This window comes from Chroicocephalus ridibundus, chromosome 11 (genome assembly GCF_963924245.1).
Source record: "Chroicocephalus ridibundus chromosome 11, bChrRid1.1, whole genome shotgun sequence".
Taxonomy (NCBI): Eukaryota; Metazoa; Chordata; class Aves; order Charadriiformes; family Laridae; genus Chroicocephalus; species Chroicocephalus ridibundus.
In genome coordinates this window covers 15476203-15499111 of record NC_086294.1, presented here as the reverse complement: position 1 = coordinate 15499111, position 22909 = coordinate 15476203, and the positions used below count along the sequence as shown (strand labels likewise).

Sequence of the window (22909 nt, the reverse complement as noted above, 5' to 3'; positions counted from 1 at the left end):
CTGAAGGCGGCAGAGCGAGCCCGTTCATACACAATGGCCTGGCCAGGCGCGGGGAGCGGCGGCCCGGCAGCAGCTGTGGCGGACTCGGTGCCAAGGCCCAGCCCCACGCGGGGAAGGAGCTTTTCAACAGCCAGGCCGGGCCGCCCGCATGGCGGCCAGCTGCCGCGGGGGCCGGAGGGGGAAACCCAGGGCCTGCGCCAGCGGCATGAGTGACCACCGGGTGGCCGCTGTGGCAAGTGACAAGCCCCCCCCGCGCTTCGCAGCGAAGCGGGGCCGGGAGCTCCGTGAGGGAGCGCGAGGCGGGCGCCGTGAGGGGCGGAGCCAACCGGCGGCGGGGTGGGGGGATGTGACGCGCGATCGCGCCGGGCATTGTGGGAGTTCGCCGCTCGCTCGTCGAGCCGTTGCCGTTGGCCCCGCGGGCGGAGCGGAGGCAGCGGCAGCGGGGCCGCCGCCGGCCGACATATTGCCGACGGAGGCCGCGCCGTAAGTCACTGCCGCCGTGTGGGGGAAAGGGAAGGCGGGGGGGCGCTGAGGGGCTCCGCTGCGGCGCGATGGTAGCCGGCCCGGCGTGGGCTGTGAGGGAGGAGGGGGGGTCCCAGCACCCCCACTCCCCCCCCTCGCCGTTCCCTGAAGTAAAATCGGGGCCCCCCCTCCCGGGCGGGCTCTGGGTTTTGCCTCTTCTTGTTGCGGCTGGGGTGAAGAGGGGAGATGCGCCCCGCTCCCAGCGAAATGGTGGCAGCGGGGTTTCATCCCTATTGAATCTGGCTCTGGGCACGGCGGCTGGAAGGAGCCCAGGGCACCCCGCAGGCCCGGCTGTCCCGAGGCGGGGGGCGGGGGGTGTCGAGCCGCCGTTCTTCATCCCGCTCTGCCCTCGCCCGCACGGAGCCCTGCCCGTCTCCCCCACCGCGGGTCACCGGGCAGGAGAAGATAATGTAGAGAGACCGCAAAAAAAGCAGCAGAACGTGTATTTCGGTGTGTTTCACTTCGGGGTGAAGAAAGCGTGGCATAAAAGTTACCTGCCACACGTGAATGACTTAGTTAAAAAGAAGCCAAATGACCTTTTTAAAACCCTAAGCAAAGGCTTCTGAGAGTGGTAAAAATTAAATGTTTGTCTAGGAACGGGGCCCCTTATTCTTTCGGAACTGTCACTTCTTGTGTAGCCTGCAATATGTCTGCCTGCAGGATCCGAGCAACCTGCACGGCCTGGCTCTGGCTGTGGGTGTTCCTCCTGGGGGACTGCAAGTGCCGCAAGACGCAGGTGAATGCGGGCTCCTAGGGCTCGGCACAAGGCATATCACAGGAGCGCCTGGATGTAGACCAAAGACTGACACGTTTGTGCATGTAGGAGACAGTAAGGGGAGCAAACTGTTTCTGTAACATATATCTTCCTATAATCCTTTTCTTTCCTCTGCAATCTTTAAAAGTAAGTTGCAGAAGGCCCGTTAATTTGCATCTGAAGCCGGCACTTGGAACCAGCTCCTATGCAAGTAGGCTGGTTGGAAAACTGAAGTTGCTTCATTTGTGTTGTTGGAAGGAGACTGGTTGTTGAAATGTATTTGTATGGGGCTTGTTATTTATCTCTTGACCATCCAAACGAACGACCATTTTTTCCCCAGGACTGTGTGTGGCTGTCACTTAGCAACAGGTCTGTAGGGAACTTTGCAGATCCACTGCCTCCCCCATTCCTAAGAGCAGAAGAAATAAATGAGCTTAAGGAGCAAGTGAGCAATTAATAAAAACAGAAACCTGGGTTCTTTGGCTCAACCCAGAATTAAAATATTTAGGTGGGAATGAGACAATTACTGCTGCTTTGAAAAATGTATTTTAATGCAATTGAGTATGAAAGATTTGTATCAAGCATTCTCTAGAAAACTACCCAACATGTTTGGTTTGGTTGTTTTTTTTAAGTGTTCTGAAAGAAAGGAATTACGCTGTTGCTTACTTAGTAACAGTTACAGGTTATTTTGCTGTGTTTTATGTATCATAAGCTTTAACACTGAAATCTAGGCCTTCTGGGTTCCTAAAGAGTAACTTTGGCTTTCTTGTGTGTAAGGCATACTCTTCTGATTGCCAGTAAAGCAAAATGTTGACAGTGTAGATTAAGCCGTAATTGATCTAAAAACTAGTAGTAAAATTAGAATTTGGCCTAATGATAGTAATATAGGTAGAGTCCTTAAGCACTGCTTATTTTATAGATCAGCATTAGCAAAAAGACAAATCCACCACTGCAAACTTAGTCTTAAAAGAAACCAGCATGCTTAAATTTATTCTTAGGAGTTGCCTGGTTTTCCAGGTAAAACTGCAATATATAGCAATAAGCTTTGATAAGATAGGTGATAGAGTAATATTCCTGAAGAATGGTCAAAATCTTGTGCTTTCAAAGAAATTTGAAAGCATTTTTTTACAACTCCGGTAACCAGGATCACAGCCTGTTGACCGTTCTGTATAAAAGGAAGTCCTGCCCCAGCAAGGTTGTAAAGTAGGGATAAAGGAGCAGGAATCTAGAACTGATGCCACAAGAGGAAAAAAGAGCCTCCAGAGACAGCCTCCCTTGGGAGAGGGAATATTGACCTGGTACAGTGAGCATTAGGTTTTGTCAGCTCAGTGCTTCCTAGAGGTAAAATCTGAAACATTCGGTGTTTGTGGAAGGAGTGCATTGCCTGCTCACTTGTCAGGGAAAGAGGCTACAGGCACATAAAGAGGTTGTACTTCTTTACCCAGACCCATCCTGAAGAGAGGGTCTTCACTCCTTTTGGAGTGATGCTAGAATCATGCTGTTCATGGCTGCTTCAGTGGGCTGAGTTCTTGCACTCCCTTCCCCCAGCAGTCTAAATCTCATTCTACATGTTTATTTTGCCTTGGAAGCATCCATGTGAATTCTTTCTTGTGTTTTTGCATTCTTCCAAAAATGTCAAGGGGCAAAGAAGTTTGCAAAATGTTCTTTAAAACAGTTTTTCTGAACATTGAATTCATAAATGGTCCAGTGATTTAAGGTCCTGTATCAATTTTTCTGTTTCCTGCCTAGTATACAAAAAGCTATAATGCACAAATGGGCTTGATTTCATGCTAGTACTCCCAGCAGTGGTCAGTGAAGACAATTGTATTTACGTTTTCCTGACTATTGGTGGCAGGATGCCCAGCTAAAACTCTTGTCATGCTCCCAGTCCTGTTCATAGTGGAGGTTTGTGCATTAAGGGGATATTTGTTTTGGGGTTTCAGACCCATTGTGGGAGGGACTTTTGCCAGTTGAATACAATTGTGCAACAGTATTTTGTTTTGCACAGAGATTTTGTGAAAATGTTATTCCTCTTTTTCACATTCTTTATGGGAATTTTAGTCTTATTAATCTTCAACAGAAAGTACACTTATTGGGCATTCCTAGATGAGGAATGTTCTCTCGGTTTTCCAAGCACAAATAAATGTATGTATGGTGCTGCCTTTTCAGATGAGAAATTAACATAGTGCTGGAACGGCTGTTTCACTACAGGTTTCACTCCTCAGTCTGTTTCAGACCACAAGGTGTGCTTTGATATAAAGCATTTAAGCTAAAATTTGAAATCACATTAGGTCAAACGATAAGTGAGTGATTAGCTCTTCTTTTATTACTGTTGTACCTAGAAACCACAGTCACTGGCTGAGACACTGTTGTGCTAGGCAAGCATTGTTAGGGACCATTTTATACTGACTATATAAGCAGTGCATTTTATAAGTATGCCAGACTAGTTTCCGATTAGCCAAGAACAGAGCAAGGTAGTTGTCAAAGCAAATTCAAATGCACCTTTTCAAAAAGTGTTTGGTGAGTGGCTACTATTATAGTACATAGACAGATTTAAGAGAGAATGGCAGCACTTACATTGTTTATCTTTTGAAACAATGGAAAGAAAATAGCATTGCAGTTAATCTCTTGTGATACAAAAAAAAAGAACTTTCCAGCTTAGTCTTTGTACTGGAAAGAGGAGAAAAAATAATTACTGAATCTTAATACTTATCCTATTGTAGTAACAGTGTCCTGGATTCCACTACACTTACTGATGTGATGTGATCTAAATTTAATCATCTGTTTCCTGAGTGTAGTTAATACACCAATGTAAGTCCATGATCAGAACAGTCCCTGCCTGACAGCAGTAGCATTCATTAGTAATTTGTTAAGTCATTAAAGACCAGTACCTGAAAACTATTGATAGCAGGGTTTTTTTATTACTGCTGTTTCATGAAAGTGTCAAATTGACTGAGTTAATCAAGCACTGGTATTTGGAAATTAGGTATCACTTTACCAGGAGGTGCAGGCTGTACTTTCAAAATTAAGTGATGTTAAACCTTTTAGAAAAACAGATGCCTATGCGCGTTTTAGGAAGATGGTATTTGAAAGTGTGGTTTAGTGGAGTATCTATCTTCACACAGAAAAATATGGCCGACCAGAGTTCCTACAGCCGATTTCAAACAGAAAAATTTTAATTATGCTGATTTCATCACTACACCTAAATATTTTGTTTCTTAGAAAATATATTTACGGCTTGCAAAGATGTGACAGCAGAGGAGTCTTGTAGCTTGAATCTTTGCTGTTAGACAAGTTAATATGCCATCAGATTCACATTTCTGTGAATCTTGATATCTTAGAAAGCAGTATGAATCTTGCTACTGTCTTTAAGGGAGTTTCAAAAGGCTATGAATCAGGTGCTAAATTCTGCAACTAGGGCAATCTGTGTCCAAGCACAGCAGAACCACTGAAGAATATTGCATTAAATCTGATTTGAAGTCAAAGGTGGACTTAGATGACTCCTCAGTGATATCCCCTGATAATCACAGGGATAATTTTGTGAACTGTCACATTGAAATGAAATAATTTTATTGTCAAATACTAGAACACTTTGAAATGTATTTGGTAAAGTTTCTTAGTAATTCTATTGCAACAGCAGAAGAGGGGAAAGAAAGGAAAGGACTGGTCCATTGACTGTCATTGACTGTGATTTTCTTCTTTTTTTTATTTTTTTTATTTTTAATTTTCCTGCTTAAATCTTGTCTGAACTATGGCACATGTGATAAGGTTCCTTTGGTTGCCTTCCTCATCCGCTGGCTTGAAGTGACTCAGCAAACAGCTCTGGTTCATTAACGTTGGCAGCATTCCAGAGTTTCTGGTGTTACAAAGATAAACCATTTGAGAACATGTAAGGCACAGGATTTTCCTTGGTTTTGATCTGTTGCCATACTCTTCACATTTCACTTCAATACTTTTTTTTTTTTTTTTTTTTTTTTTTTTGTGTGGCTGTTGCAAACGAAATCTCTTCTCTTCCCCTTGTCTTCTGCCATAGAGAACTAGAAGTAGAGAAAAGACTGTGAGAGCTCATTGGGCCATCCCTCCACTCAAAGGCAGGACAAACAGGTTCTGCAAATCCTCAATCCATAATTAAGCCCCAAAAAGGTCTATGCCAGGCTCTCTTTATCCCCTTCCAAATTACATGATTGGCAAAATTAAAAGTGGTACTTGAAACTTATTTGGAATTTCCCTCCCTCCTTCCCCGACATCTAATGATACAGTGATTCACTACGTGTTGTAGGAATGGGATCCTTGAGACAGGAAGATCTTTATCGTACCTCATCTTTATCACTGTGTTTCACCTTTAATGCTGTAAGTTCCAGAAGTTCTTGCTTTTTTCAATATGCAAGTCCCCCCACCCTTCTAGTTCAAGCAAAATTTTTCCTCTCAAATAGACTTAGAGCTAGAAAGCTCTTTAATGTATAGTGTGAGAAGATCAGGTTAATTGTCAAGATAGGTTCGGGGTTATCCTAAATATTAGTGAGAGAAATGTGACCAGGAGTATAAAATAAAGGGGGAAATTAACCTCTAGAGTTTGCGGAAGTGATAAAATAAGCTTATTATGAAAGAAAAAAATACACCGTTTTATATACGGGTAGGTGTTAGCTGCAGATAACAGGAGACTTGGAGGTATTAAGCAGAGAATAGTATGTTAAAGGAGAAAACATCTTCTGAACACCAGGTGAAAGAGGTTAGAAACTAACAGCAAGTTGCTCAAGGGTTATATGAGGAAGGTTAGTTTAGCATGACAAATGATACTATGTTAACAGCAAACTCAGCATGGCTTTGGACAGGTCGTATGTGTCCAGAGACAGCGATACACAGTACCCATTTCTTTGGACGTATGAAGGAACCACTTCGCTTACTTCTCTATCAATAGTCATTGTCTAGGAACTAAAAATGAAAGGGCAGTGCTCTTTTTCTTTCTGTTACCAGCGACAGCACAGCCACCCATGTGTGTCTTCCGCTTGGATTTTTAGGTTGGGTGAGCTGTGTTTACTCCATCTCTTTCAAAGCCTCTTTGGCAGTAATTCTGTATTGCTACATACTTAACTCATACTTTGATCCAAATGTTACAGCAGCTGATGGCTAGATGACACACTCCCAAAGAAAAAAAACCCCAACATCAGGAAATAAGGATTTCCATATTCTCTTCCAGCTATTCTGACTATCCCATAAACTCATAAGCCAAATGATTAATAGAAGTTTATTGCTTAAGGCTTGTAGGTTTTTCCTAGAAAAGTTATATTTTGCATCATTCACTGATCAGTTACAAAACAAAGGGATTATGGGGGAGTCTAGAAGCACAGGTATTTCTCATGCCTGCTTTCCCAAGCATTTGGTTCAGTGAATTTTTTAACATTTGTGAGATCAAACATCTGTAGTATTGATGAAAATGGATTATGAAGGATGAAAATAATTTCTGGCAGAAAGTCCATAGCCAACTCAAAGCCACACCCAGCCTTCTTGCTAACAAAGACAGAGCTAACTACATGACAAAACACAATTTAATGGAAGGTTTTTGAAATCAGTTGTGAGCTCCAGTTAGGCAGTTTCTCAAGGCAAGAAAATTGGCTTTTGTTCTCCTCTTTGCAGAATAATAGTTGTTACAGAGCTGAGCTCACAGCAGAGGAGAGGAGAAAGAGCCCTTTTGATGGCTTCCCCCTTGCAAAGTTTCCTGTCAGTTTTTTGAGATCAGTTTCATAAATGTAGTGTGACTTTCAACTGAGTTAATAAGATGGGATTTCTTTGTTTACCTTTAAGGAGCATTTATGGACTCTCTGATGAATGGAGTGTGGAAGTGGAAAGGAAAATAAATGTTTGATACTGGTGTTTCTTTAGTTATCCTGAGTGGTCTTCATTTGATAGTTGTGTAGTCTGAATCTCGGTGACTCACTGAGATTTAAAAGACTGCGGGACATGTCAGCACAGAACAGAAGTTGCAAAACTTAGAAGTGAGGCTGGTGAACCTGTTTTGCCTAATTCTGAGCTCACTCAATCATTGTGGATTCAGATGTATGGCAAATACAGTTAGGTTCTTGAGGACAAGGAGAGAATTCAGAATAAAGGAGAGAAAAACAGGAAGGGAAGCAGAGAAATGGTGTGATGGGAAAGCAGGCTTAAGGAGGTTTCATTGTGGAGTATATAAACGCACCAGTGAATTTGCATTTGTATTAGGTAGGATTTGTGCAGCAAGGAAAGATCTGGGATGCACAGAGGTATGTGTATTGCTGATGCATACTGCTGGTTTCCTGAGAGTTCAGGCATGCGGGAGGGAGGAGGAGATGGGGGCAGTCTCCTTTCCTCTGAGTTCATTTCAAAACCCAGTGCATTGCCTAAACCTTCAAAGGTACCTTGAGAGTCTGCAAGCCCTCCACCTCTTTGGATTTGTCAGCTTCTATTTACAGCCTGAGCAGAAATCAAAGAGAGAAAAAAATATGTGTGACAGCTGTATCAGCAGTAGGTTTCTTCACCGACATAAACTGAGATACAGTTGTCAGATATCTGCTGGGTGTTTAGACCACTGTTATGTTAAGGAAAGGTGGCAGATTGAAGTTCATCAGATTCCTAGAGGACACATTGAAGGTGGCACAGTCTTTGACGTGGAGATAGCTGGTTTGCAGTGGGTTCAAATCTCAAGGGGTTCATTTCAGATCTTTCGGAAAATAGAACATTTAGTGTACAGGAGATGTAGTTTGCCACGCATAAGCCTTTGTTCTGTAAATTCACACACGCTTGAAAATCTAGTTCTTTAAGGAAGGTGAATACACTTTATGAAACCTTTAGTGGATGCGGTTTTTCCTAGTTAGGAACATCGTTATTAATGAGCATAACGGTGCTACTGCAGTTGTTCAAATGCCAAATCAAGAGTTGTTCCCCGAAAGCAGAGGGTTATGTCTGTCTCCTTGCAGAAAGCATCCTCTGTTTTAATGCAGAAGCTCTATTTTACATTAGGTAGTTATCACGCTTTGCTCCATTAATGGTAGTGGGTTTAATCTGTTAGGAATTTTAGAAAAGTAATTCCAAAGCAGATTAATCATTTCTGTATGTTTTAGGCACCCTAATTCATTGCCTACTCCAAAACACTGATCTGTCTTGAAATTCATTATATGGTATTACAGCATCAGTCCTTATTGATAACCCTTTATCTTTTTTTTTTTTTTTTCTTCCTAATATATAGAGTGCTGTTCCAGACCCAATACAGACAAAATGTCCAGCAGGGGTGGAAAGAAGAAGTCAACCAAGACTTCCCGCTCTGCAAAGGCTGGGGTCATATTCCCTGTTGGAAGAATGCTACGTTACATTAAGAAAGGCCACCCGAAGTATAGAATTGGTGTTGGTGCTCCAGTGTACATGGCTGCTGTACTGGAATATCTGACTGGTAGGTTTTGCTGAACAATGTGAAATAGCAGCAGTTAAAATAATAATACAAGCTGAGTTTGCCCAGAAAGAAAAAATGAAAAAGATCCTCTGTTGTATAGATGACTAAAAAAGTTATAGCTGAAGTAAATGGTATGCTGATCACACATCTAAGCCAAAATCAAGGCATCCCTACCCCAGCCTCAGGGCTTTGATGGCCTTGGTGCGTTCCAGCACTAGATTAGCTTTGACCTGTAGTAAACACTCTTTTCCACATAGGCAGTCAGAAGGATTCCTGCTGATGTCAATGTGTATGGGCTGGGCCTTCAGTGTTGCAGTCCTGCCTGCTCCAATTTTGTGCCTGATGGCTTTGTTTGGGTTATAATTGTCTATTAAGCATATACATTTCTTTTAAATAGAGCGCTTCTCAGTGTTTACACAGGGCTGAGATTGCTTACAGCATTGTTTAAACATTTTTGTTCAATTTACAGATTATTTTTGAGACTGCATATGCCGTTTGCAATTTGCTTGGTTCAGTCTGCATATAAATGCACACTCTGTCCATCTGCCCCAGATCAACATAGCTTTTTTGCTTACATTTGTAGTCCTTTCTCTGTTTCTCTCATCATATCAGAATGAGAACACCTTAAATAATTATCTCATCCTCACAGTACCTTCTTTGAGGATGAAAGTATTATTTTTCCTCTGTTTGGAAAGAAAATTCAAAGGAAGAAAATGCTTTGTCCAAAGACATACACAACTAAACATGCAAGTAAAGATCTTTACGTAGCAGTTCTCCACTCATGAGAGACTTAAAGCCCTGCAAGTTTACCCCATAAACAACATTACAGAAGTAGTCTTCCAATGGAAAATTAACCCCAACTGCAATAGCATCAATTTAAGGGCTTTTCACTATAGTGGCTTGCTTAAAATAAAATAATTTTTTTTAAAAAAAGGAAAAGATAAGAATAAACCACCAGTTCAGTCAAATTCATGTTGCCAGATTGACTTACAAATAGATACCTGCAGGCTAGGGATCTAGCAAAAAAACACAAGTGGTAGATGGATTAGGGTTTGGAGACAGATTCTATTAGCATGACTAAGGAAAAGCTTGAATTGGATCTCATTTCTCATAGCAGTGTTTCTTTTTACAGTGCATTTGCTTATGTCAATGTTCTGGTTGCAGCAAATAGAAGGGTTTCAAGGGACAGTAGGCTTTAAGCTATAAGCATGTGCTGGGTCTCTGAGGAAGAGATGCACTTCATTCTTTCTTTGACTTAAGCACAAAGTAGCAAAGCGTGCGGTTTAACTTTGCTGGGAGTATTTAAAACCAAAGCGACCTGACTGTTAAGACAATTTTATAATTGTCTTATATTATAAGAGACACCTTATAAGGGATATTGGCATTGAAGAACAAAAATAGGCTGATTGTTTTTTTCTGTAAAGTTTCTTCCTCCCTTAAAGACGAAGATTGGTAACTTTAAGAATAGTTAATGGAGTGCTTGTTTTCTGTAAGGTATTCATATTACATTATTGAATTTTCTCAGCCATCAAACATCCTTTTTTTTTTCCACTTGCTCATAGTCTTCTTTATTTGTGCCTTTTCTTTAAAAGAATGCTTTTAAACTGCATAGATGGCCTTAAAAAAAATTAACATTTCCTTCAGCGAGGTTCCTGCTTGCAGCAATAACAACTCAAATAAAATGCTTCTTAGGGTGAAGGGTACTTTGAATGCTGCCCTTTTAAAGAAACAGAACAATACAGGTGAGCTTGAGGCACTGCTAATGAGCAGCACATGTTATTGGTTAACTGTTTGATTTAAAGTGTTTACTGAGGCAGTGATGGTTTAGGCAGCTAAGAATAGGCTGAGGAAATAAAGGTGTTTCTTTAACTGCTGTGCATCCTGGGAAACTGTCTGAGGAAATTAACATCAAAAAAAAAAAAGCCAAAAGAGAAAAAAGGAAGGGGGAAAGGAGAGCTAAGGGGAAAAGCACCTTCTTTTTTTCTCCCTTTAAATATTTTTGAGCTGGTGTTTTGGTTTGTTTTTTTTCACTCCTCTGAAGGCTAGGTAGATAGTCTTAGTATCGTGTATCTCAGGGTGTTCTTTCATTCTTACAGACAGATGCATTTCAAAAGCACAAATACTCTTTTCTTTCCCTACTGAGTTAGTAAATAGTTTTATGTTTTATGACTCTCTCAGTCTGGTGGGTTCCCCCCCCCCCCCTTCTCTTTCTGTTAAGTTTTTCACACTATATATAGTGTAATTTTTTAGCCTTTAATGCTCAGTATGTTTTCTGAACTTCAGGTCATCCTTTTTCAGTATAATTCAGAAACACTCTCTTGAAATGGGATGCTTGGAGATTTTTGGTTTGTGTTCTTTTTACCTCTTGGCAGTTATTACTTCACAAAACCAGAGAAATCCTGACTTCTCTCCAGGAGCGTTTTTAAAGATGCTCATGTCAGCACATGATCTGAGACTAAATCAAAGCATTTCAATCATTTCAAAATAAAAGCCGGAACGTGACATAATAGGAAGGAGCCCATGTGAAGTGGCATGCTAATAAATTGGCTAAATCAAAAAAGCAATCCTGTGCATCCAGGAAGGAGTGGAGAAACGTAAAATATCAAAAGCAGTTGTAGGAAAGAACTTCAGAAAAGACTCAGAGGGGAAATGACAGAGACGTGACCTAATAGAAAGGAACCTACTAACGTTTGAAAACTAGTTCATGTGTGCGCAGAATATGGCACTGACTTTAATCCTTTAGAAGATGAGGTGCTAAATTTTGCTGGCCTTTGCTGAAGTTTTAACTCTGTAAATATGAAATTAGCCCATAATGTGCTCAGATCTGGGATTTTTGGTTTGGTTCAATTTGAGATTTGAACTTCCGTAATGCTTCCAGCTGTTCAGACTTGAAATTCTGTTCTGGGTCCATCGGTAATTATGACTTTATTCACTTTGTGTTTTGAAGGTAACTCACCGTTACCATGTATGTCTGGTTGCTCATCAGAAACTAAAAATACGCATTCTACAATTTCTTGTAGTGTATGGGCCTATTTGTAATTTAACCCCTTTTTCAGTCTACCTGATGAAGTGCTTCTGCAATCTACATTTATATTGTCCTAGTACTTTTGTATTAGCGTGTTTATACACAGTACAGCTTCACTAGCAGGTACATGCAGTGTTCTAGCTCACAGGAATTACTCTGTCTGCTTCAGAACTAAAAACAGCGTGTCTTTGCTGTGCTGCGTTTCAGTCTCTTGGCTTCTGACAACTTCTTCTGCAGGGGCTGGCTGGAGTACATCTTCCCTGTGTTGTCTGTTATGTAACTTTAAAAATAAAACTACTATATTATTAGATGTGCAATTTGTCTTCTCCTAATGAAGTGTTTTTCCTTATCTTGCATTTCAATATACTTGACATATAAATAGGTTGCACAGCAAGTATTCTCCTTCTCTTACTTATTCATTAAAGGTTTTTGTTACTTACAAGTAATATTACAAAAAAAAAACCTCTCTCATCAGCACACCCATTTTGGTTTCTTAAGCATACCATCTGCTTATTCTTTCATACTTTTCGTGTAAGGAAATAATGTGTAATGTCCACTGGAAATAGGGTGCAAGTGTGTTAGTGGGTGAATGTGCAGAAAAAGTGCCTTTGAGTTTTACCGATATGGAAGCAAGTGGATTTACTTCCTTTCTTTACTCTGAAGGAATAGTGGGGATGCTGAAGAACTGTAACGTATGGTTCTTATTTATTTTCCGTCTTTACAGTAGCAGGTCATGCAGTGCTGCCTATCTTGCAGGGAATTAATTTCTGCTTATGCTGCAGAACTAATTTTAAGCATTATCAACCGCTTTAAGCAGGCAAAATGTTCAGTGTTAGTAATTCTTTTTGTCTTCTTTCCTTATTGTGGCACTTGTTTTACAATTGTTTGTTGCCTATTTATCTTCCCTAACATGTACTTCAGAATCCATTCATGTTCTCTGCAAAGTGGTGCATCAGTATCAATTTATGTCAAAAAAAACCCTAAACTAGGAGGATGGCCACAGCCTTCATTGGGGTGTTGCAGCCACTCAGATGAAGTTACGTAGTTTGTATTTGTCAGAACGGGACCAGCCATACATGTAATCAGGTCTGTTCCCTTCAGATGCACAGCTTGCACAAGTTACAAGATAGTCCAAACTTTCTTACTAACTGGAAAAGATACTCCTTTGCCCTTAAAAACTAGAAATCTCTTGAGCATATTTAAAGGCAGCAGGAACCAGGCCTGCAAGTGATTTCTGCTCCCCCTGCCCCCCATCGTCTTCTCAACACTGTAAATAATTTTCAATTGCCAAAATGTCATAGCAAATGAGGAGAAGGAGAAGTTTATAAAACAGCAGGAGAACAGGAATACAGAAGAAATGAGACTTTGATTTATATATGTTCTGTACATACTGAAGTAAGGTAGGAGAAAATGTTAAATGTCTGTTTTCTCCATTAGATTTTTTTTTCTCAACTGGATTTTTATTGCCCATTGTGTGCTGTTGATCATGTATTTTGTCGAAATGTAAAATAAGCACCTTTTGAATCCCACAGTTAGAATTGCATCTGAGGCATTCTGGTGCTTACCTGAGTTTTTGTTTTCAGGCCTTCTGATGTCACCAGAATCCCTTAATGGAGGTTCATGTGCTGGAGCTCAGGTCATTGCATTTTCATCTTGATTAATTTTCGATGTGGAAAACTTTCTTAAGCCAGCAACTGATTGGCTGCAAAATGAAAGTCCTTCCTGAATGCAGTAAGTTTAGCTGCTCACTTCAGCTGCTCACTTTCCGATGTGCAAGCTGATCAACTTGAACTGCTGTTCACCTCTTGTGTTCTGCTTGCTGCTGAAAATTTTTACAGGGTCACAGAGGAAAACTATGATTTGCCCTGTTTGTCAAAGCAGATGTACTGCTGAACTTCTGCTTGGAAGCAGAGGGGAGCTCAGAGGTCCACAGTAAAAAAGTGTTAGGTTAAAAGCAGATTCAAATTCCAGGCATTCTGAGACCACCATAAATAACGGTCCTTAGGCGGTAATGAAATTTAAGAAGGGAATTAATTGTCAGTATCTTCATGATACCATTGAAATGTGCATTCACTACCAAGATACATTTCTTCTGTTTAAATAGGCAGCTTTAGAAACACTAATCCCTATTATGGTGTCGTGCCACAGACCGTGTCCCAAAAGAGGTTTAAAATAAATTAGGGGCTTGTAGGACCCGTGCCTTACTTGAACAAGCATGAAACTGCCTCTTCTGATCCAGTGGATTAATACTGGACCTAAATTACAGCAGCGTTGTTTATGGCGATAGCCTCACAAGCAGAGACCTTTTGAAAATATCAGCATAGCAAAGCTCCTTTGTAACGTTCCTCTTGTGTCATGCTCATAAGTGAGATTGTCACAATTTAAAACTGCTATACTTGTAAGAAGTGCCTCTCTAGATATAAAACTTTGCATTGTTACCAGTTGAATGACCAACTTTCTTTCTGAACTTAAAAATTCATGGATCACTCTGCTTCAAATGTATACAAATGAAGAGTTATCTTTCACTGATAAGCCCTTCCTTGCCTCCAACCCTGTGAACTCTTAGGTATGAACCTATCTTATCTTGTAGTCCCATAAACTTCAGTGGATCTCTGAGTTACAAAAGCAAAGTTGATACAAAATTACTTACCTGATTAGGGTCCTAAGGTATTCTCCAAGCTCACAGATGAGGTTTGATGAAAAACAATAAAAGCCAAAGCATCTTCTCACAATAAAAGCCCTAACAGTGCATACTCATATGTCAATATAGACACTTATTTCAGAGCAGTAAAAATGCGTCAGAATTTGCATTGTGACGTGTGTCATATTGTGATAATGTACAAAATGCTGGGCTGGTTTGTTTTTTACATCATGATCACCAAATTGTTTCTTCTCCCTTGAAAATGTTAAATTATTTTATATTTTAATACCCTTATATGTAGAATTAAATACTCTTCATTCTAGTAACAGTCATATTTCTAAGCTGTGAAACCGCTAAGCTGCGCATGGCTGGAATTGGAGGGAATATTCTGGAAAAACAGCATTTTGTCTGTTCCTTTAATATTCCTGAGCATGTGCTCTTGGTCACTGGCAGAGGACAGGATGTCAGGCTAGATGTATTTTTTTGCTGCGATGGAACAAAGTCCATACGTTCACCTACCACAGAACACCCAAAGTAATAGATTTTTTACGTTTTTTTTTCTCCAGACATAGATTTTTCCAAGAAAAAATGTTGAATGTGCTACATAACCACTCCTGTATTCTCTTTCTGTAAAGTAATGGGGGAAATAAAATACTTGTAAATATTTTTCTTCTAAATAATTACAGTTGTATTTTACTACAGATACCTGTATTTATTATGGTTTTCATTGCTATCTTGATACAAAAAGACTTGATGTGGGGGAATGACTTGGAGACAACAGCAGTTTAATATTTTCAGTAATAAACCTTGAGTCCTGCTTCCCTCACTGTCAGAGGCAGTATCTAATAAAATCATTATCGCCGTCTGCCAGATCACGATGAAATGAGTACACGTGGGAGCGCAGCATGTATGGTTTGCATCGCCTTTGGTCATTGATAGGGTAAAGCCTTTGACACTGGCTTGTGTGTCTTGCTCCTCTCTGTAGGGGCAGGGGCGTACACACCTGTGATACACATCCATTTCCTCTTTCAAGCCCAGGGTTGGGAGTCACTCCAGTAAAATCCAAATTTACAGTATGAAGTCCTCTCCTTTTCTTCTTTCGTTAGTAACGTTATTAATGTTCACTGACTTTCAGTAGGTGATTGGTATTAGCCACTTGACATCTTTAATATTTGGAAAAGCCAGTTCCTAACGTGTGCCTGCAAAGGTGAAAGACAGCCAGGACCAATCTCAAGACCTGAGTAGTCTCCTGTACTCTCTAACAGCCCGACCAAAGCGTACGCCCTGCACTTGATCAAGTACAGTCTGGCAGCAGTTACATTAATCATGTTTGAGCGCGTTTCTGAAACATATGTAAACTGTTAGGAGTAACAGCAAAGTGTAAACTGCTAGGTAGAGGAAGCTTCACTGAAAAAGCAAAAAGGTAAATTTGAGTTAGATACTTGGTTTGATACAAGGATTCTTGAATTCAGCGGAGAAGAAATAGGCTATATCTTTTTAAGTTAGTACTCGAGGTGTGACTGTTGTAGTAAATAACATTTGAGATGAAACTCGCAGGTTTCCCTGAAAAGCAAGCTCTCATACCTTTTACAGATCAATAGTAAACCGAGAAATTACAATGTTGTTTAACTTCCTAATTTTTTTATCTCTTACAGAAAAAAAAAAAAGGATGGTATTAAAGTCTAGAAAAGAGCTGAAAAGAAGCCTGAGTTAGATCAGAAGGCTCTAAGTGGAAGTGGCTTTTGTGGCCTGAACTTGAGTTTTATGTAAACATCAGCCTGTCATCTGCCTCACAGAAATGCAAAACTTACAATAACTTGGCAAAGTTAACACTTTCTTCTTTGAGGGGCCTAGTTTTGATACAGCTCAGACACCAAAGACTGAAGGGTTTGGGGGTTTTATCACATCCTAAGAGAATGATTGCCCTGGTGAGAGCTGAGGTTTCATCAAGGCTTGTTCAAAGCAGTAAAATTTCTTGAATTGATTTTCACTGCATCAAATTTCCATTACTTTGAACCAAGGCTGAGAACTGTTTTATTGGAATGCATGAGAGGAAAAGTGTTGTTAAATGATTCTACCTTCACTCTCACAACTGCAGATTCCGGGGGGATTGGGTGGAATACACAGAGAGAAGAATGCAGGAAACTCTTAACGGTCTCGGTTGATTGGGTTAAAACCTTACGGAATCATGTAGAATGATTCTGAAGTCAATAAAATGCTGATGGAAGGATGATTAATTTAAACTACAATAAACAGACTCCTTGTCATGTAGTTGGCTTTGTAGCAAATACATATTTTCTCAGTGGAATTGTATCAACATTCATTTTTCTTTGATTTCTGGATATTGCTCTGAATTTTCTTTTGAGAAGAGGCTTCAGATTTTTTTTAGAAACCCCTGACTTGTTCCTGTTGGAACTTGCATGCTCGGAAACTGGCCTTGTGTCAACACATCACCTGTTAGTTGTTAAGAGTTTCATTTTCAAAGCTATGATTTCATCTCCCTGCAGAGAAGGTGGACAAAGGGATTCAATGCAACAGCAGTGTTTTAGGTTGAAATGTAAACCAAAAAAAAAAAAGAAAAGATTTTGGGGATGAACTCAGACCAGACTGAATTCAGTATTTATATTTCGAAAGTATTATAGCCCGGAATGCATGATAAGCTAAAGACCTTGTCATTTAGGCTTTAAAGGAGTTTTATTCAGTAATGACCACTAATATTTTGTTTGAAAAGTAGGATAAATTAACTAGAGCGTTCTCCAGGAGTGGGAGAAAAATGCATTTGCTTTTGTTTCCATCCAGGTCTGCAGTTGCTACTGTGCCCGCTTTGTTTAGGTCTAAGAGCAATTTGTTTCATTTTAGCCTTGTGTTGAGTTCTTGTTCCAAAACTTGCAAGTGTTGTGAAATACCAAAGCAACGGTATTCAAGGCAGAGTGGTACCACTGTGAAACAGGGAAATGCAAACAATGAAATTGGGAACTTAGTAGGACGTCCAAGAGATCAGGGTCTCTGCAAGTAAAGGATGAGGAACTTGCTCTGAAAACTTGCTTCAGGATGAGGTTTCTGTGGAGACTTCTAACATTTTTTGGTTGTGTTTGAGTAGGAAATGCCTTGAGAGCAGCTTTTCCTGTGGTCTTATCTCAGGCTTAAGTACAAAGATACGCAACCTGTTTTCTTTTCTTTTAAAAATATTTAACTGAACTTTTAAAAACCTCAGCAGAAAACTCAATTTTGGTTCAAGCGTTGAAAAGAGGCTTAGACCAGCTTTCACTACCCATGTTCATCCACCTACTTCTAAATATCGCAGAGGATTTTTTTCATTTGATATAAATGAGAACTACATTTAGGCTAATTTTTAAGAGAAAATTTCTTAACTTCTAGAACTTTTTCTTCCGACTTTAACCATTTACTTTAAAGATGACTGAAAAGAAGAAAAAATTGACCACAACTCTAAAGATGACTGAAAAGAAGAAAAATATTGACCACAACTCTGTCTTTGAAATCAAATTTATGTGTTTGTATTATAGTCAGACTCCTAAGGCATCTGTCCCTTTTCTTGCTACATAACAGCTGTCCGTACATGCTGACATGGCATTCCTACTTAATTTTTTCTTTCCTAATTATGTACTTCCCACAGCTTTTCTGCTGGCTTGTTTTATATCTGCAGTGAAAGCAATACATGTTGTTTTGCTTTTTTTGTTTGAAATTATTTAAAAGCACAGAAAAAGACATTTGTGCAAATATAAAGAGTATCTCGTCATATTAACCTAAAATTTCAATATGTAGTAATTGAAGAATTATAGCATCAAAAGATTATAATATTGAATAGCTTGTATATTTTCTTCTTTTTTAAAACAAATAGAGATTTTGGTGTTCAGTACTTCTGTAAAGTGTGTCTCAGAGCTGCCTTTTGCCTGAGTGGTGGTGGTGTAATTATTCTCTAGGGAGGAAATGCCTTGAGTGAATGTATGAAAGGAATGGAATAGACATTATGCAACTTACATCCTTTTTGTGAGGCCTCATTTTTGTAAAATGTTCTTGTTTTGGTCTTCTGGCTGGATAAAGTGAATCCTGATGTCATGGAAGCTCTTAACGCTTTCTTTTGCCTCAATACATGGAAGCAAAGCTTTCTCTCTTCACCCTGTTCAGTTGCAGGAGTTGATTCAAAATCACGTCTATTTGTTTTTTTTATTTTCAAAAAAATGTCTTTTTTTTTTTTCCCACTGTTGGAAGATTACCTTTAATGAAACAGGACTCTTCAATGGCTCAAACCTTTGGACCTGGTAGAATGGCAGGGGTTCCAAAGATGGGTTCCTAAGAATTCAGATCCAATCTCAATTTTAATTACCTTTTCCTACCTACTACTCTTTCCAGCTTCACACCTAAATCCGGAGTGATTACTCTGGAAATTTGGGTCGGCTCCCTTACAGAGGGAGCTAGATTTTAACCTAATTTAAAATTGGTTTAAAACATGGATGAAACACCGTTTAAATCTTTAGAGTTACAGTAGCATAAAACAGATGTGAAAGTAAAGCTGGCTGCGAGCGAAATCCAAGCAAGTAGTCTGGATCCCATCCGGATCCAGAAAGTCTTCATTTCTAGCGTTTATACGTGCTCTGATCTGTTTGGTTTGGATTAGGTTCGTCTTCTGACAGTGCTAAATCTAAAAATTGCTGCCTAGATTGGCTTCAGCTCGAATACCTCCTAATCTTCTGGTTTTTGATAGGGGAGAGTGCCCCTTTGCCCAGCCTGGTGCCCCGTGGCTGGGTTTTGCCGTGCTCTCTGCTGTGGGTCTCTACACACATGATCGATGCTTGGTTATTATCGGAGAGCTGAGGAGAAGGCCAGAAGAAAAATTCCACCCTCCTCCTCCTCTCTCCCTCTCCCCAAGCTCCTCTTTTGTGGTCCTCAATGCCAGTGCAGAGCGTTCTGTTCCCAAAAAGGAAGTGGGGTACCTCAACTTCCCTAAAGGACCATTAGAAAACTGTAATTTCAAAATGAGTTTCCTGTCCAAGGAAGAGGGCTTAGCACTTACAAGAACAGTTCTCCACTGTACGAGGCAGACATTTTAGTTTTATGAGGAACAAATAAAACATTCCTCTGTGCTTTACAGGCATAACACTTTCTTAGACTCTTTCGTTACAAAAACCGCATAGTTCTGCTGCTCACTTGCAGAGAATAACACGGCCCGACTGTTTAGCGGTGCCTGATGCAGTAAAGCAGCGGAGGTGGGGGAAGCAGAGGGAAACCAAAAAGTTGTCTGCTGTTTGCGGCAAATGCTTCTCATGCTTTTCAACCGGTAATAAAGTCTGAGATACAAACAAAACAATTCCTGATGTAGAGAGGTGGAGATGCTCGGCTGTTCCAGTGACACAGAATCATACCGAGGTCGGTGGGGACGTGCGGGCTGTCACCGGGAGCACAGCGTCTCCGTTGGAAGGTGATATAGGTCTTGTGTCACCACCGGCGGCTGTATGCAGCGCTGAATGCAAGCTGAACCTCGCATGTCTGCACTGTGGCTTTTGAGAAGTATGTGAAAAGGATTATGCCAGCTTAATTGAGTTCTTTGGAGGTGTGGAAAGCATAGTCAGGTTGACCTTACCCTGCTAATCCTTCTTTAAAAATAAATTAAAGCAATTGTTGTCAGTGTGAAATGTTGAGTTACTTTTGGGGGCTTAGACTTAATATTCTATCTCGCCCTATAATAAAGTTAATTGTGCACTTTGAAGAGCACAAAAGTAGCGAAAGCCTACCAAAATCCTCGATAAAGCTTTTAACTGTAGAACATCCGGAAGCAGCTGTAAGTTTTCCAGTAGGTGTCATAACTAGGTTATTACGGGACTTAGCATGAAAAATAATTGAAGAATCATGTTAAATTCAGACATAGTCTGTGCTGTGTAGTATTACTTGAGATTTACTATGTGTTATGGTAAAGGTACATGGTCATGTGAGCTTTGATTTTAGTCGTCTTCATTTTGAGATTAATGTCTTAATTCAGTTGTGTGTGCCTCTAAAGCACGCCTATGGGAGAGCTTTCATGGTATAGTCAGTTGTTAAATGTGAACTCAATCTCATACCCTATTCTAATGTTAAATTTAAATATAATAGTATGTAATAGATGTAAAAAAGGCATTTTCATTTTCTTTTTTTCTCTTTTTCTCCAAACATTACCAGGATTGCAAAAGGAAATATACCGAAAGCAATAGTGAAACACAGTCCTTGCAGAGGGAGGTGAAAGGTTATGTGTAGTGGAGACAGCAATAGCACATAATTGCAAAGTCAGATAAACAAACACGTTATGTCATTTTTTTTAATTGTTCCCCAGACTTTCTTGTAATTAATTGCATTCTTTGCCTAAGGCTTGTTGAGTTGAAGACAGATAAATCAGCAGGTAACACTCTAGCCTTTTACTTCATAGATCCCTGCAAAGGAGCAAGTTAATCTTTCCTAATTCCAGTAAAAGCCATCATATCCACAGCTGTTAAATGCATTTTGTCAGGACTGGAAACTTTTTCTAAGGAGATAATTTACTAGAAGCAAACAAACATAATTCATTAATTACTTTTTCTGGACAGAAACTTCTCAAAGAGGAAAAAATCATTAAGTCAGTGTAACAGCAGAGTTTGTATTTTTAGTGTCCGAACTTGGATGTGTGCTTACATGCTTCCATAATGTTAAAGATGAGAACCTGAGAATAGCATCTTTTCTAGTAATAAAAGTGATACAAGCCAGAACTCACATTTATGACAGGTTTGAGAAAAAAAACCATTTGTACATCTAGTACTCCATCACCTGACAGGAGAGGGATCCTAGGAGATAAACACACAGTAGCCTTGAGAAGAACACTGAGTCAATAATCCAGGGGAACTGCTTTAAAAGGACAAAAAACTACATATAGGTTAGACTACAGGACTTCAAGTGTGCATTCACCCTTCAGTTATTAGCCATATAAAAAGAAAATGATGATTTTAGGGTTAGATGTCTGTTGAGGGTGTTCTACAGCAGTTAGGAATAACATGATATAATTCAGGTATCTTTTTGCAGGGATGCTAAATAACACATTGAGTTTTCTTAATGATCACAATGTAATTAAAAGTTGCTTACTTTTTCCCCAGCGGAAATTCTTGAATTGGCTGGAAATGCAGCAAGGGACAACAAGAAGGGTCGAGTCACTCCTAGACACATCCTGTTAGCTGTAGCAAATGATGAAGAATTAAATCAGGTAAGAAAAAACTCCACTGTGTGAGGGCCAGGATTTCCTTTAGGGCTTTTTAAATTGTCTTTCCATATAGCTGAATTGTAACTCAAGACCTCTGCTTATTGAGCAGCCCACCAGGAAACTGCTCATTCATTCACAAGCACACTGCCTGTGTATCTAACTATAGTGCTCAGCTTAATTATCTATTTCAGGACTCTTAAAATGTGTAAAAATGCAGTGGAGCTGCAATGTGACATTTGCTCGCACTATCACGACTACCTCTGTTAAAGTGGGACGTTGTCATAAACTCTACAGAGACATGGAAAAAACCTTTAGATGCTTTTTTTTGTTTGTTTTCGTTTTCTCCCTTAAGCAGCTTAGGACTTGGTGGGACCTATCCTGTTCCCGTTAAAGTCTGCCATTGTGACCACAGAATTAAGAGCTCTGGAACTCTTGCAAGTCTGTGTCCTTTGCAGATTTCAAGAGGCCTTTAATTTAACCAAAAAATATTTGGATGTTTTTATTACAGTCTTGTGGTGTCAGCCGGAGGCGCTGGCTGGGATTAATGTGCCTTGGTGTGAGGTGCTGTAAAAACACATCTGAAAAGATACTTTTTCCAAACCTGTGTATCATGATGGAGCAGGAAAAAAAAATAATATCCCCAAACCAACCTCCTTCTGGGTCTGTGTGAAATTTGATAATACTTTCCATTCATCATCCCTTCGTAAGCTTGGAGCCTCTCTGAGTTGTGCTTGGGGAGCAGTAAACACGAATCAGAAGGTGGGAGTATCTGAGGGACTTTGATGTCACCATTTGTATCCTCCTGAATAAGTGAATTAGTCCCAGTTAGATGTATAAAAAATGGGTTAAAGTGGTTTTAAATACAGAACATGATATATTTCACCTCTGCTTTTAAAGGCTTGAATGAACTGCACACTTTTGAATATTGATCTGCTTTTCTTCAACTACTTAAAGATTTTTTTGAAGACTTCCAGGTATAGAGATTTGTATAAGTGTTACCCTCCAGTTGAAGTTTCTTTTTCTAAGAAAAAAAAAAATCCATTTTAAAAGATGCCCTTTCAAGAAGATTCAGCAATTGGGACATATATTGGGTTCTCTGGAGCGTGGTACCCATTGCAGTCCTGTACCATGGACGTTGGGTGCCATCCCTCACGCAGGCTGCCCTGCCAAGCCATCAGGGCTGGGGCTGCCCTGTTTTCTTGCAGCTGGGTAACAGTCTTCATTGCGTGGCTTCACAGAAAACAGATCTTGTGTGAGCCCAAGAGATACTGACAGTAACAAGCATATATGCAATAAGAATACATATTCCCTTTATAGTTAAAATTTAGTAC

The 22909-nt window shown here is 40.0% G+C and overlaps 1 protein-coding gene across 6 annotated transcripts in view; it reads left to right on the top strand.

The window, feature by feature from the left end:
* Positions 1 to 353: 353 nt before the first annotated feature.
* LOC134521777 (core histone macro-H2A.1) overlaps positions 354 to 22909 on the top strand; it is a 46185-nt gene continuing 23629 nt past the window's right edge. For all 6 annotated transcript variants that reach the window (XM_063348690.1, XM_063348687.1, XM_063348689.1 and 3 more), the window contains exons 1-3: positions 354 to 483; positions 8496 to 8696; positions 21475 to 21581. In XM_063348690.1, the coding sequence (XP_063204760.1) occupies positions 8525 to 8696; positions 21475 to 21581 (279 nt within the window). In that variant the 5' untranslated portion in view covers positions 354 to 483; positions 8496 to 8524. The remainder of the gene's footprint in view (positions 484 to 8495; positions 8697 to 21474; positions 21582 to 22909) is intronic.